Below are 16,591 nucleotides of genomic sequence, written 5' to 3' on the forward strand. Positions count from 1 at the left end.
CTAGAAAAGTAGATGAACTCTTGTCATTTACGGCAACATAGATTAAACTGGGTGGGGGGGGAAGGGTGATATAAAGCAAAATAAGTCAGAAGGAAAATACTAGATGATTTCACTTCTTTGTGAAATACAAAGAAACAAAACAAAGGAACAGACACAACTAAAGCAAAACAAATTCTAGAAATCTGACTGCAGAGCTGAAGCTGCCAGGTAGGAGAAAAGGAAGTGGGGAGCAAAGAGAGAGGGAACCCAATGAACTAGATAGAAGATTCAAGGGGCTCTAGTGGTGGGTGTGGTGTGGTGACAGACATTTGAAGAGGTGTGAAGTTCTAACCCTGGAACATGCATAGAGTTACAAACCAATGTTACCTCAGTAAAATAAATATTTTTTTAATTTATAAAAATCTGCTATTTACATTACTGAATTCTCACCCCAGACTCTTAAGGTAAAATCTGTTATTATTCCTGTTGGACAACAGAGGAAATAGGGGGCTTTGTGAGGTGAAGTAGCATGAACAAGCCCACACATTAAGGAAGTGACTGAGCTTAGAGTTGAACACAAGACTTGTCTGGCTCCAGAGTCTGTGTCCTGTTGGCTGAAATAATCCTCACTCTGAAACAAATTCAATGTTTGGTAGAAAAAAACTTGTGAAAGTAGTTATTCAAAGCCCTAGAGAACAGATTTCTCTGATGACTTGTCCCCATCCTCCTAGTATTTGGTCTCCGTTTACAAAAAGAATACATATATATATATATTTGTCTTAACAAAGGAAAGAAGGCATCTATGATTTCAAATATTTTCAGATAACTAAAGGATTTGGTTTCTAACAAACCTGGTTTATGGAGAAAGAAGCATGATTCATAACTTTAAAGCCATTCCTGAATTTTACAGAGTTAATTTAATTTGGTTACAGCTGTCTGTGTTTAGGAAGATGGAAGGAACAAAGGTTACTTGACTCTTTTATCCTTAAAGTGTCCCTTATAGTTTCAGCGCACAGTCAGTGCTTTCACTCATGCTCCTTCTCACAACTGGTAAACACGAAAGGTCCAGCTGACTGTGGAAGGGTCCAGTGCATTTAGCCACAGGGCTCGTCCAGTCCCAGCAGACAGGAGTCACTGTCTTACTGATTTCAGCAGCCTCTGAGGTAGCCCAGCAGGGTGGGGAAACATTTTCCAACAAAATAAAATGTACAATTTTCTCTCTTTCTGGTTCACAATCTTAATCTCCATTCTGGGAGTCCTATATCAAAATGTCTAAAAGCACCAGCAGGAACAGAAAGGCATGGTGCAGACCAAGGATAAGACTTGGGAAAATGGGGGGCTGGACATTCTGCACCCACCTGAACAAAGCCTTCTCTTAGCAGCAACAGCCAGCCATTGCTTTGTGGGAATATGACCCCCTGTGACCAGAATTTCCATTTTCTAAGAGCAGCTTAAAATCTGGATTTTACGTGAAATCTTCCAACTTTTTAATGTTGGATAAGGATTCAAATATTTTTAGGAAAACTTTGTGCAGACTGAAAATTGGCAGCTGTACTCCACTGCTCCTACTCACTGGTAGGAACACTTAGTCTCCACTCCCTAGGTTTCCCATGGGAGACATTTTAGCAAGACTCCCTCTGACCTCTCATCTTTCCCTTCTGATTAGTTCATTTCAGAGAAGGAACTGGATGTGCTCAGCTGCTCTTCCTCCTTGGGAGCCAGCCTACCCATGGGAAATGCTCCTAAGACGGGAACACAGGGCGGGAAAGTCCACCTGTTCAGGAGTAAGGCACTCCCAAAGCCACTTTGTGGCTAAGAGAATGCCATACCCAGCAAAGACTTCCTGTGGCTGCCATTGCAAAGTACCACTAAACGGATGCTACTAACCACAGAAGTTTATTCTCTCAGTTTTGAGATAAGAAGTCCAAAATTCAGGGGCAGCAGGACCATACCTCCTCTGAAGAATCCTCTGTTGCCTATTCCAGCATCTGGGGCCTCCCAGCATCCTTTGGCTTACAACCAATCACTGGTCCCCACTCCCCATCTTTGCTGGAAATTCTCTGTGTGCCTCTGTTTTCTTATCTGTACATCAATTTTACTGGACACTCAGAGTTCACTTAATGCAGCATAACCTCATCTTAACTAATCACATCTGTGAAGACTATAAAGAAAGTCATATTCTGAGGTACTGAGTGAGCATGAATTTTGGAGGGGGTCCTATTCAACTCACCCCCAAAAAATTGTTTAAAAAAAATGTCCACCTTTCCAATTTCTACATCTATCTCTGTACTAGTTCCTGTTGGGGGTGGGGGGAGAGGGAAGAAAAGTCCATTGTTCTTCATGTTCTAAAACTCCAAGAGCCATTTTCAACATGCAGTCTCTCAACTACACTATGATTAATTCATTTCTCTCCCCATTTTTTTCTTCTTCCCTTTTCCTCCTTTCCTTCTTTCTTTGTGACTCTAAGCCACTTCTTTTATGGTGAAGCCTGATAAATGTCACCATGCCCTCCCAGAAAAACTTTAAGGTTATCCCACCCTGCCACCCACTGGTCTTAAGGCTCAGGTCCCCAAGGGATTCAGCAAGCAGGCGGGCAGGACCTGCTGCTGGAAGAGACATTGAGGCAAGTGAATTGCAATCTTGGGCCTCAGTTTCCTCATCCCAAGTGTGGGAGGAGCTATCTGAAGGAGAGAATCCTGTAGTCAGCACAACTAAAAGAATTTTAAAAGATGACATTAGGGGGAAAAAAAGAAAAGAGAAATAATGGAGTAATAATAAACATCACAGACAGAGCACACTGTGCTTAATGAAAAAGCTGTTGTACCTCAAAACAAATGGTCCTATAAGATGGGATTCAAGGAAGCAGAAATGTCCTGTGGTGAGTTATTCTGGGTGTGAAGAAGCTCATAATAATTCACTAGGAGTCTTTTAAACATCAGGAGTTACTCTTGTGACCCACAGTTCATATTCATTCTCTCCCTCTCTTCCCAATCTCCTACTCCCATACATAGATCTTAGCTTCCTGACTTTCCAGATACAAATACAAATTCTTGACACGCACCTGAAAAGCAGCTTGACTCTCCACCAAAGCCTATGAAGCAGGAACAGGCATGTGCTGCTCTCCCAGTGAACTTCCACTTGACGTTTTAAAGGGATCCTTCTCCTTGGAGGTGGAAGCAAGAAACAATGGCAATCACTGCAGCACCAGGCCCAGGAGAGGAGCAAGCCAAGGTGTGAGGGAGAAGCTGGGACTTTCTGGCGAGGTGGAGCATCTCGTGAGGAATCCTTCGACAGCCGCAGCCGTCTCCGTGATGAGTCCATCGTGTCGGTGAGCGTCACCGCGACAGGCACAGTGGGGTGAAGGCAAAGGGGTGAGGGAGCACCTCAGCTCAGCTTTGGTGAGGCCAGGGCAGGCTCCAGAGAGGGTGACAGTTGACCCTGAAGGAGGCCTCGGCGTAACTCAGGGAGGAGCAGTATAGGGGAGCGGAGCATCCTGGGCAGAAGGAAATTGTTTGTTTGGTGACAAAATGTGCATGGCTGTAGCACTGTGGAGGGAAAGATAAGTGGCGGGAAATGAGATTTGGGAGGGTAGTGGGCGTCTGTCAAGTCGAGCCCCCCTCTTCAGATGTCGGAGAAAGTAGCAAGTACCCACCGGCTGGAGCCAGACGCGATTTCGGCCTCCTTGCTGCTCTGTCAGCCATGGGACCCAATCGGCCTCCCTGCTGCTCGGTCAGACATGTGACCAGATTCCCCCAATCAGAGGCAAGCAGAGCGGAGTGGGCGGGGCGAGCCCCAACCCTTGTTGGGGCAGTTGGCTGAGCTTGGACCGGCTTCTCAGGTATCCACTCACAGCCAGTGTCATGAGTGGGAGCAGCAATGTGTGAGCTGGGCAGCCCCTGGCATGGTCCTGGGCTTCAGTGTCAGAGCCGGTCTTCTGATTCCTTCATCCTCACTACCCGTACCTGGGAGGTCCCATTGCAAGCCAACATTACTACACGTGACCTCTTCTTCCCTTCCCACCCAGGACTTCCCCAGTACAATCAAGAGTGGTATAGGTTGACCCCATATCCGTCCCTGGAGAAATGAGGACTTAATTCCTAACTTAAGAATAGTGTGTAGTGGGCCCTCCCTGGTGGCGCAGCGGGTTAAAGCACTGCACTGAGAAGCTAAAGCCACTTCCGCATGAGTTCGATTCCCGCCTGCCTGGGAGGTGACCACATGGCCGGGCAGACCTCTCCTGACCCGCCCGCTGCTCCCCTCAGCAGTGTACTTCGTGGATCTGCCTGTTCTGCTCCCCACTCTGTCTCTGGTGAAGCCTCTCACCGCCCCGAGCCTCTGGCCTGTACCCCAGCTCTGTATGCATAAATAAATAAAGCTTTAAAAAAAAAAAAATAGTGTGTAGAAAACATAATCATAAACAAACATAGCTTACTACTTGGCGTAGTGTATCATTATCCAGACACCTGGCCTGTGTCTCTAATGAGAGCAACCCACGAGTAAACAAGTATCTCCAGGGTGCCTGGCAATGTCTTGTCCCAGATCCAGGGTAACGGTAATGCTGATGTCACTGAGCATTGACTCCATGTCACACCCCTCTCTGATTCTGCTGCCTATGAAAACGCATTTGATTTTCTAGTCTCTGGGATAAGCAGAACTACTGTTCTTCGACTCCTGGTTTCCTCCTTTGTAAAATGGAAATATTTGTTACTATATGACTGCTGTGGAAACCCAATAAGCTAGTGTGTTGCATGTCTAAGCACTTGATACATATAAGCCTAACACATCCCCAAAGAAGTGAAATGGCCCAGGAAACACAGCAAATAAGTAGAAAAGCCAATATGTAAACTCCCTGATGTTATGAAGAAATTGCTGAATCCTGGAATGTATGAACACTTTATGGAAAGTAAGCTATGAAATATTCCCATCAAAATAATAAAGGGAAACAAATACGCTGCTATTAGAGGTGGAGTCCACCAGAGGTCAGCAGAGGCCTGCATTCCATAGACATGACTGGAACCCGGGGAGTTTTAAGACATCGGACACCAACAGTTTAATCGCTGATTTCATGCTTCTTGTTAAAGCAGAAATTGATACAAGCTACTTTTCTGTTTGTTTCAAGGGCTGAGTAAATATAAAAGTGACTGGTAACAATCAAGCGACTTTCTTCCATGAACACACAATGGACCGGTGTTATCACTGGTCTGAGGCTGATATCACTGCTCTGCCATAGTGCTGGGGGTGAAAGGGGCCTGGTATAAAGGTTAATGAACAATGATCAGTGAGGTCACACCAAAGTGCCCTGACAGTCCCCCTCACCCTCATTCTGAAAGGTTATGCCAGGATCTAGCCGGGGGGGCTAGCGACAAGAGGGGAAAATGTCTCTGGCTTCAGTACATCTGTAGAGTAACTGGGTGAAAAATGAATTTAGAGGAGTGTGATAAGGACTATAGAGCCAAAGTGCTATCTTCTTTCTGTACTGATACACCTATGCATCTCGATGTCACACTCTGAATTTTGTATCTCAATGTCACAACTTAACAAGTGACTAAGAAATCCAGGTAAAGAGGATACAAAAGTCTTAATTATTGAAAAACACTGACTGAATAAGTTACACTGCTGTACTGAGTGGATCCATGTGCTTGTTATCAAATTAAGAGATTTCCAAACATCCCACTAACCATCAGTCACAAGTCTTTGAACACAGTATAGGATGAACGTGACGAGATGCCGTGTGCACCCCGAAGGCACCTGGGCCTCTCCACGGCCGTGAACCATGAGCCATCCCAGAAGCCTCCACTAGAGAAGACAGAAGCTAATCACGATATGCAAATGGCAGGCACATTTCCACCTTTTATTTTTAAATGGTGCCATGTAATACACTGTCCCCATGAAGGAAAATTCGGACATTTAAATAACTGAAAATCAAGCTGTGGAAAAGGGAAAGCAATGAATAGTGAGAATCGAACGAACAATTTTACAACCCAAAATTAACGTGAAGTAAGAAGAATAAAAGATCACAGACAAATATATTACTTTTGGTAATTTATTTAGAGTGCCTTATTGTTTTAAAGTATAAATAGAATAAGGATTTCATTATATAAAACTATCAAAAAAGTATCAGTGAAAAGACATGATCTTCATGAGCCAGGCGGGGAGGGGGTGTCTGTCACAACCGCCAGAGCTTGAGCAATGTCAGCTCATCTGTCACAGGCACATCACAGGAAGTTCCACCTCCAAGTGTATTCAGACCAATTCCTTCCCAGGACAACATCCAACATGTCCTCATGGTTTTATCTAGGCTCTAGACTAAAGACTACTCGGGAAGGTGGATGATCAGGAGAACAGGAGGCGGTTTAGAATTGCTTAGAATGTCTGTGCCCGTTCCAATGTCCCACGGGAAGAAACTTCTTCCAAATCTTGATAAGGGTGCTATGAATGCAAGCAGAAAAAAATGGAAAAGCATTAGCAAACTTGACAAGATACAACTTTGATAATATACATACATATATATACACCAGCTTTAAGCCTACAGATACCTGGCTGACTGTAAGTAAGACACATGCTCAATATTCACTCCAGATTGACTTAAAATTTAATGCGTGGCCAGTGTGGTGCTAAGCACTGATGACCCCTATGTAAAGAGACAAATTCCAGGGGAAAAAGAAGCCAGAAAACTTGAGCTGCAGGGCAACATGGTAATACCTAACCAAACTGCACATCAGCACCTCCCCAGTTAAACAGGGGTGCCGTCCCACTTCACTCCTTCTGCACAGGGTCAGGTCCTGCAGCCACATCCATTCTGCTCTCCCAGGAGCGACCGGGGCAGTTAGCACATCATTGGTGACAAAGTGTCATCATTTAAGGTCCCCTGAGCTGGAAGATCTCCCCACATCTAAGGGAGCATAATTTTCACCCTTTAGTCATCTATAGCAGAAACTATCCATCTGTAGCACAATAAAGTAACTTTGAGAGATTCTGAAATCATTCCACGTTTGTTGGAAAAAGTAACCAAATCTCTCTGAACTTCAGTCAATGAGCAGCAGTTTTATTTCTAAAGTGATTTTGCAAGTTCTGTCAAAAACTGTGCCGCCATCCTTTCCACCAAATGTCTTTCTCTTTAAAGGTTCAGTCCTCTTCAGGGTGTGTGCCCAATAATTTAAAACCACATAAGTCAGGGGTTCAGTCAGATTGGCCATAAGAACCGCCAAGGACCTTTGAGTGAAAGCAAAAGAACAGTCCTTCAATGTAGAACACTTTTCAGGCAAAGCATAGGAAGCAAAAGAAAGTCCAAGATCAAATTTATTTTTAGGAGTAGAGTTACAGATTGAGGAAAATTGAAGAGAGGGATGGGGGAAAAAATAGTCTATTTTTATAGTCATGTGTAGTAAGGAAATATTCTAGCCAGCTGTCTAAAGTTATGCAGTCTGGCTTACCAGCAATACTCCTAAAATGTTATCAGGGAATTTTAGACCCACACACAAAGTTGATCATTTATGTTGTATAACTGTCCCATCAGAAACTGAAATTGAGGGAGACGAGAAGGGAAGAGCTGTGTGCTCACAGCAGAGTAGCTGTGTCCTGATGGCTGTTTATATAGTGCCCTTCCCACTCTATCCCCGGGCTTTTTTGAAATATACCCTCTTTGCAGGAGGGTAAACAGTAATATGTGCTTGCTTTCAACTAGATTACCTTTTCCATTTGATTTCAATAATAAAAGGATACCTGCACAGGGGAAAACTAGCAGGGACCTTAGATATCTATATGGAGGTTCAGAACTAGGAAATCTTCAGCAATTTTCACACAGAATTCATCATCCTAATATGGAATATATTATTATCTAGTTATGAAGAACTAGATAATAAACCTCCAAAATGCTGCTGCCTTATGAGAACATCTTCAAAGAAGTGACATCCAGAGATGGTTATAGTTCTTATTAAGAAGAAACTAATTCCACTTTCTGTGTCCTTACCCTACAAGTGGGAAAGCCCATTTCTCTATCTGTAAGTTTCTTCTCTGGCCCTTCCCCATCCAGAGCACCAACGCCAATACTGGATCCAGGCAAGTAGTTGGTCCTGCATCAAATCAGTACAGATCTGAGTTGATCTACCACGTGGCTACCAATGACTGGACTCTGATTACTCTGATGAGGAGGAAGAGGAAGAGGAAGAGGATGCTTGTGATCACAGCGGTGAGGGCAGGTGCTCCCACTGGTTCCATATTTAATCCTAATAATAACCCTTCAGTTAAGCATCAGATCCACTGTATAGATTACATACTGGAGACTGCCTAGGGAAAGTAACTTGCTCAACTTAGCAGTGCAAAAGCCTGCCCCAAATCCAAGGCTGCCAAGAATGGGCTACCTCAGGGGACCAGACAATTCCTGAGGACTGAATTCGAGAGGCTGAATGTCACTCAACAAGACAGCTGGGGGCTCCTCATGATCTGAGTTGTTGGGCCAGGTGAAACTGAGTCTTTGCCTCTGTGCATCTGTTGCTTATAATTTTTAGAGTCTGGTACACAGAAAATGATTAATAAATGAAAGTCACTTTTCTTCTGTCTTGGTTCTTGCCCATCTTATCATTATTCTAATTCCAAGCTCTTGACCAGAATCACCTTTTGGACAATCGTTTCTTCTGTCCACATTGAGCATGTTTTCTAATACCCAACCTGTAACTTGGCCCATGATTCCATTCTTCTTCCTACAAAACTGTTATCACTATATATTAATGATTGCCCATCTCCAGCAGAGTTAGATACTAATGCTTTTCCTCTCTGAATATTAACTTATCCCAGGCTATGCTAAATACTCAATATTGATCATAATCGACTCCCCAGTTCTATCCTCTCTGGTAGCTCCCTGACATTTCCAAAGTCCTAGTCCCTCAAAGGCTTTGGAAATGAAGAATGAAACCTCAGTGTTGTAAGTGGACACTTAGCTTGTTCTTATTAAATAAAGCTGCACTTTAAATGAAATGGGAAGGAGCAGCAAAGACAATAGATCTAACTGCTGATGACCTCTTTATAATAAGACATGTTTGATTCTACAGGCTTCACCCCAAATAAGATGCCCCCTGTCTTTATGTTTAAGATTTTTTTTTCAGAATACTAGCTACATTTCATCATCAAGGCTAAATATATAACATTATTTAGAAAGATATACAGTACCTCTTGGTCAGTGAGTCATGAGACATTTTCTTCTAATCTTCAAGAGAAAATTAATAAAGATTAAATGATCACAGTATAAAAAATATTCCAAGTTCATATAAAACTATAAAAAATAGTGACATATGTAGCTGCTTGCTAATTTAAGTCATGAAGTAGACAAATCACAACTGGCAACAAATAAACATAAAATCTGAAAAAAATAATGTAATGCTGCTTTGTTTGCATATGAGATATATTAACAGGCATTTAATACACATTAGAGGACTGTACGATTTTACACTCAACGCTCTTTAGCACCTGCATCTCTTGAAGATTTACTTAAGCAAGAAGCTAGCGACAAGGTTGTGGGTCATACTTGTTAACAAAAGGGCTTCATTAGTCTCACAATTACTATTAAAAAGAAGGGGAACCCTCATTTCATTTCATTAGACACAGGCAGTTATTTGCCCTCCAGCCCCCAAACTTGGATCAGTGAGTCATCTTCAAAATATATTACAAGAATTTACCATTCTGTACTACAAAAACTTAGTCAAATACTACCTTCCATTTTGACACACATCATCACTGAAACTAGCAAGGAATTTAAAATCTCCATGGAGCATAACCACAAAAGAATGCTCACATTTGCTCTGGAATGATCCCATCTTTTCAGTAGCCCTTTAGCCAAATGACTACAATGTACAGATAACATGGCTTTTATACACAGTTTGCTGTAATTAAGTAATATGTAGGTTGAGTCAGGCAAGCTGAAATACAAGTTTGACATTTTTGCATGAAACACAAAATATATCACAATTTTACTTACTTTTTCGGACAGTCTTTGTTTGACTGGATACTATATGGACAGATTCAGATGGGAGGCCAACGTATACCCCTCCGTAGTTTCTAAAAGAAAAGCAGCAGATAAGAAAAGTCAGACAGGTGGAAATGGTACCATATATTTGCAGAAAGTGAGAGCAGCACAGGGGACTTCAAACAATTCTAGAATTGTTGATATTAAACATAACTCATGATTTTTCGAAAGTTAAAGTCAGGATACCGTTATCCTTGGGCATATAACTTTTTTTTTTACAAAAGTTTATTTTTACATCATTTTGTACATTTTTTTTTCCACCTCAATTGTAATCCCCGCAGGTTTCCCATCACCAAGTCATCCGTGTGCCATCACCATAATCCCATGCACATTAACTATTTTTTTATATTAAAATGAATGTGTGTATTATTTAGAGAGAGAATTTATTGTCTTTAGTATAACTTTTAGATATTCTACTTAAAATGAGAAAAAAGTTAGGATATTACCATTTAAACAGGAGAATGACAGATCACAGTTCATCAGTCAACATTTATCAAAAATTCAAAGTGGTCAACATGCTATTAGATGCTCTGGACACACAAAAAAAACAACCCAACAACAAAAAAAAAAAAAAAAGGGGGGGAACAAACCAAAAAAGAAGGAAACAAGTAAACAAAAGCGGGAAGGGAAGGGAAAAGAAAACAAAAAAGAAAGGGAAGCCCCCGGGCAACAAGAACAAAAACTCCAAAAGGCAAAAGCAAAAAAAAAAAAAAGCCAAGGAAAAAAGAAAAAAAAAGCCTGCCAGACAGAAGCCGAGGTTGTAGGCTCTGAGCAAGCTCTTTTTCATGCTCCTACCTATTCCTCAGTGTCAAATATTTTCCTGGCAGAATCCCAGAATCCGTATTTGTGACCTACAGTGCTACAGTGTTCAGTTACATCCATGACAAATTAATCCATGACATGTGAACTCCCTAAGGTGTGGTCAAAATTATCCATGTTACCGTCATTTTCAGTACCAAACTTACCGCCTCTTGTCATCATCTGTTATCGATTCTTCTGTTCTAAAAGGAGAAAAACATTTGCTATGAGACTTCAGTTTTGGTCATGAGAAAAAGGGGATGCTGAGTGAGAGTCAATTTTGTTTATATTTCAAGTTCTTCCATAGAGTATTCTGCAACATAATCTTCTGTTTCCACCTCAGTCACTCATGCATTAGAAGAAAGAGGAATAATTTTCGACTTACCAAAAGCCCAACTGTTAAATAAAGCCAACAGCTGAGGGCAGCTAAGATTGGGAAGAGCACATAAATTTGGTGCCAGGAAGACTGGGCTTTTATCTGGGCTGAGCCACCCCACTCCCTGCATGACAGAGAGACAGGCTGTGGGTCAATCACCTGCCTATAAGGGGGTCAACCAGATGACCTCCGAGGTCCCTTCCAGAACCTACACACTATGATTTTTGTTCTTCCTACCAGTTCAGGGACAGTACTCTAGATTTCTTTAGCACAAAAAGGTCACATCAATTTTATTTCCTTTTATCTAAGAAGCCAGTCGTCTTATACATGATGTACTGCAAAGCAGAGGAAACATTTTCAAGGAAATATGTAGAAGAAATCACTACATGCCAATGCACAGCCTCTTTCCTTTCATCAGAGAAACCCACAGTCTACTAGAATTCCTTGGCCTGTTTCTCAGAGGATCAGGAATCTCTCCAAGAGAGCATATGTAGGTTCTTTTCAGAAAGAATAAAAAAACTCAGCAAAATCCCAATGTATCTGGTTGAACTCACCATGCAATTCTAAGGGCCTTCTGTCAAGAAGAAAGCAATCTGAAAACATCTAGCCAGCTTCACCGAATCTTCTAAGAACTGGCTCGGATGGCCTCACCCCCTTAAAAATTATATAATGTTTTCAAATGTATACATACTGGAGTGTCTGCTTCAATGCAGCAGCCAGTAAAGGGAAGTGTCTATAATGAGAAAGTGTCATGCAGCAGTGACCTGGTGAGCATGGCCACCCACACAGCTCATCTTCCAGAGTGCAAGCTCCACCTTGAGCTCTAATTCATCCAAATTGAGCACATCACCTAAATGTGCCAGATAATTATCAGCTTCATTTATTTCTTGCTAAAGTTGGATCGTTTTTTAATTCCAAGGTGTCAAAGTCATAATGTATTTGTAATGGTGTGATGCCGACTGAAGTGGTGGAACAATCTTGTCCACTACTTTCAATTAAAATGATGTATGACCCACTGGCGTCGGGAACAGGAGGTTGATGAGGACAAGTTTGTTCAAGATTACTAGCACTGTTCACTTTGATCCTGAATAGCTCAAGTTATCAGGGCATTGTTTCTGAAGGAATATGTAACTGAAAGATTTGGCCATATACACTGTCTTGTATTTACTACCATAACTCGTCTTTTCATAACCAATTACATCTCCATATTCTTTCATTCTTTCCCCTTTTGCCTGATTCTGGTTAAGGATATCTTCAAAGTTTTAAAATTGACTTTAACATCCCCAAGTATAAGAAAATAATATTTTGATCTCTTACTTCAGACATTATTCAATATTCTAAAAACCTGTTGTCCATTATAAAATCAATCAACTTATACGTCTAGCTTGAGTAACTTGTAGGAAATAATAGGGTTGCCACCATATTCATTAGATACTAAATTAAGATTCAGATACATGACAAAATCTTTAAAAATACTATTGCTAAAGACTTATGTCTATTTTTGGAACCTTCAAATATGTTGTATTGCCTGGCTTTGTACATATGCTCCCATGCCAGAGACTCCTGCTTCATCCACCCCTTTTACAACCAGATATCTTCCAACTGGAGGACGCAAGACCCAGGTGGCACAAGTGACAGTGGCAACTTCAACGAGTCCCTCCTGAGTACAATCCAGGGAACTGCACGGACTCAGAGCTCATCCTCACAATAATGCTGAGAATTTAAACCTGAGAAGATAGGTTCAGACAGCCATGGGATGAATGAACATGTAAGACCAACAAGAAATATCCATACTTCAATCCCGTCCATCGGATACCAAAACCATGCTCCGTGTTGCAAACCATCACTCGCCTCTCAAGCAGAGACACTCCCAAGGACCAACCAGCGCAATGGCTTGTCCTAAACTGATCCAGCTCCACACTTTTGCCAAACTTAGAGCACTGCCAGTCTCACAACCTGCTTGTGTCGCTATGCCAGGCACTTCATGAGCAGTTTTATCACTTATTTTAGTCCCTGACACAATCCTGCAAGACACTTACTGGCCACACTTTAAGGTTGAACAAGCAAAGCTCTGTAAGGCTGTGTGGCGTGAGCAAGGTTAGATGGGGAGACAATGGGACCAAGTTCGTGCAATCCCAACTCTTCATAAACTGTGAGAGCTCACCTGCTATCAGAGGGACACCCCACACCCCAAGCTGGCTCTCTCCAGCTTGCTCTTTCCACTTGTGTGTAAGAGGATGGTAAAAGAGTTTGAGTCCATAAACCATTAGCACTAGGAGAAACCGCTATCTACTGCCAAAGGGCAAGCCAGCCTTGTAGAGTTTGCTGGGTGGCTACATCATTCCTTTTCTTTTCTTTCTTTTTTTTTTTTTTAAAGATTTATTTATTTATGCATACAGAACTGGGGTACAGGCCAGAGGTGCAGGGGCGATGAGAGGATTCACCAGAGACAGAGTGGGGAGCAGAACAGGCAGATCAATGAAGTACACTGCTGAAGGGAACAGCGGGGGAGACTGGAGAGGTCTGCCGCGCCATGTGGTCATCTCCGGGGCCAGGGATCGAACTCACACTGAAGCGGGTGCGCTAGCTTGCAGTGCTGAGCCTTAGCCCACTGCACCACAAGGGAGGGCCCACATCATTCCTTTTCATCCAAGTACAAAAGTCTTCACAAGGGAGGGCCCACATCATTCCTTTTCATCCAAGTACAAAAGTCTTGATCAGCAGCTACCTTCAACTCTATTGAACCAGATCGAGGTTGAGGCTAACTCAGACATAGGATGTTTGGTCTAATGAATCCCCGTGGACACAAGGCACAAGCTGACAGACATTTGGCTGCCCTGCCCCGCAACATCCTAGCAGCAGCAAGGAGGTGGTCTTGCCTCAGCTGCACAGGCAGCATGAGCCAAAGGAAAGGCTCACCAGCACCATTGAAGCTCACTGATAAAAGGCCCAGACACGTTCAGCCAAAGGCTCTGAAAAGCTGGTGCAGTGGCCTCCTGCTTACCGGAGGCTCCATGTTAGGGAAGGAGGAAGCATTGGGGAAGGAGGATCCTAAAAATCTCACCTTCTGGTGTGGAGGACAAACTTCTCTGACACAGCATGTCTTGCTGACAAGAGACCTAGGAACTATCTTCAGGTGGTTCAAAACTAGGAAGTTAAATATATCTCAACACTCAGCAACTTAGCAAGTTCTGAGATTCTTGTTCTTGGGGAAATGCTCAACTTCTGAACAAAGCCCAGGCTGTATGAATAGCTGCTGCCCACCTGTACATCGTTTTAAGGAATCACTGTGGTTTTTTTCCCCTCATAAAACATACTGAAGTATTCAGTTATTAATTGATGTAAATCATCCATTTGCTGATATTCTACAAGTGCCCAAGAGAATGTCTGAGGCACATGGGGGTCATGAAGGGTTACACAAGGAATGTGTGTCATCTGAATCAAGGGCAAGTCAATTTTACATTTTGAAGGCTGGGCAGCCTCACTGGAATCACATGTGCCGTTTCTGAAGCTGGTCACCATTCTGTGGTCTTCCCTCACCCCCGATGATGCAGAAAGTCAGGCCGGGGGTCTGTGTGGCCAAGCAGCCCCAACACAGAAGTCTAGGATGGTTTCTTGGTTTTACACCAATGACTTGATTTTTTTTTTTTTTTTTCTGGTCACTACAGCCTGAGAGAGAGGCCAGGGCCAGAGCGTGGACTGCGAGAAAGTATCAAATGTGTTCCCTAAACCAATGAAGGAAGTGGGGAAGAGCGGACAGAACACAAAGTCACACCTTCCCCTGGCCCTGTGACAACAGCTGCCACTCAGAGAGTCTAGAAGGTTCTCCAAGACAGGCAGCATTACCCTGTGATCTGCCAGTACTAACGCAGATCAGGGAGGGCACACCAGAGATGACTTCACCCTGGAATCTTCCCTCACAGCACAGAGCATGATGATTGAATTATTCCATGCTGGAAAAGATAAAGTGAAAATGAGGCCAATTCACAGTGGATGACCTGGAAAGGAGACCAAACACCCGCTGCACTTGATGACGCCCCCGGGAGCAGACAGACCATGATACCCCTACAGACTCAGCCTTGCCTCTCTCTCGCTCCTTTAGGAAAGGAGAAAGGGAGCATATACCCCCTCGGGTGGGACCCCCACCACCGTCAGCCACTTTGAACAGCCCTTGTAGAAAGTAGTTCAGGGGCCAGTGCCCAGCGTGCTACAAGCAGAGGCACTGAGAAGAGGGGAATGTGAGAGAAGGGATCTGGGGGTGACAGAGCACCCCTCCATCTACCATAAGTGAAGAAAGACCTTGAGAAGAAGGTTTCTACCAAGAGGACCTAAACTGTCACAAGAGCTAAGGACCCAGGTACCACCAACCAAATCCCCTGAAAATAAAAACTCAAAGGAGCTCCCCTTTCCTTTCCTCGGCCCCGCTTCACCATCAAGGTGCCAGGGCCCAGGTCAATGACGGGGGAGGCCACCAGCTCCGATGACCTGGGTCACGGTGAGAGACAGCAGGGGCACATCACGACCAAGCCAGGACAGCAGACGGCTTGGGGCCGGGAGAGGAGGGTCACCAAGTCCGCTCTTGACTGGTCTCACCTCTAACACGGGCCCTCGGAGCGCTCTTGCCAGAGGAAATGGGAAACAGAAGAGGCAGCCACAGCTGTGTCCAATCCAACCAGGGACTAAAGGCAACAAAATACTCCCCGCCACGCGGAACTGAATCTCAGCGAGCTAACCGAGGGGCCTTCTGCATTCCGATGCTCCAACCTCTTGGCCGCGAGTGTAGACAGGGCGCCAGGGCCTGCCCTGAACTCTGACCTCTGGACTAAGCCGCGGGAAGGGAGGGGGGGACCGGGAAGAGGCAGGTGGCTGGGAGCTTAGGTCTTTTCAGTGGTGTCGGCAGCCACATATTCGAATGATGTTATGGTCTGAAATGGCTGAGATTTCATTTATGTTTTAAGTTGACCACTGGCTAGTTTCCAGTTCTCCAGTGCGTGTCCTATATCCCTGAGTGCCAAAGAGGGGAAGGAGAGAGAGAGAGAGAGAGAGAGAGAGAGAGCAGGAGGCTGAGGACCAGGAGCTGGGGGTGGATTCTAACCGCCTGTGACAGCCGGTGCGGGCTGGCCGAGTCTGTGTATGCCAAAGGTCAAAGGAGGAGAGCTGCTCAGGAGCCTGCACTCATTAGGGAGGAGTCTTTCATTTCTCGTCACACAGAAGTCACTGCTCTAAAGAGGAAATCTGTGTGACATACTCGTTTTTTTTCCTCCAGGGGAACATGATAGAAGATGGGAAATGGCTTTCTGCGGTATGTACTTCTGATCACAGACATCATTTGAAAATGTGTGGAAAGTGATGTTGTATTGGCCAAAAACCCCACTGTAATACTGAGGTGTTTTCTTAACCCTAAAATCACGTACCCTTTT

At 43.7% G+C, this 16,591-nt stretch overlaps 1 protein-coding gene across 1 annotated transcript in view; it reads right to left on the bottom strand.

Annotated features, from left to right (window-relative positions):
- Positions 1 to 6,034: 6,034 nt before the first annotated feature.
- LOC101621313 (chromosome unknown open reading frame, human C12orf75) overlaps positions 6,035 to 16,591 on the bottom strand; it is a 25,406-nt gene continuing 14,849 nt past the window's right edge. Inside the window, exons 3-6 of the mRNA XM_012735132.1 lie at positions 10,963 to 10,998; positions 9,950 to 10,029; positions 9,145 to 9,181; positions 6,035 to 6,408 (exon numbers count right to left, since the gene is read on the bottom strand). Coding sequence (XP_012590586.1) covers positions 9,177 to 9,181; positions 9,950 to 10,029; positions 10,963 to 10,998 — 121 coding nt within the window. The 3' untranslated portion in view covers positions 6,035 to 6,408; positions 9,145 to 9,176. The remainder of the gene's footprint in view (positions 6,409 to 9,144; positions 9,182 to 9,949; positions 10,030 to 10,962; positions 10,999 to 16,591) is intronic.

Source organism: Condylura cristata, unplaced genomic scaffold, assembly GCF_000260355.1.
Source record: "Condylura cristata isolate star-nosed mole 26May11 unplaced genomic scaffold, ConCri1.0 scaffold00004, whole genome shotgun sequence".
NCBI lineage: Eukaryota > Metazoa > Chordata > Mammalia > Eulipotyphla > Talpidae > Condylura > Condylura cristata.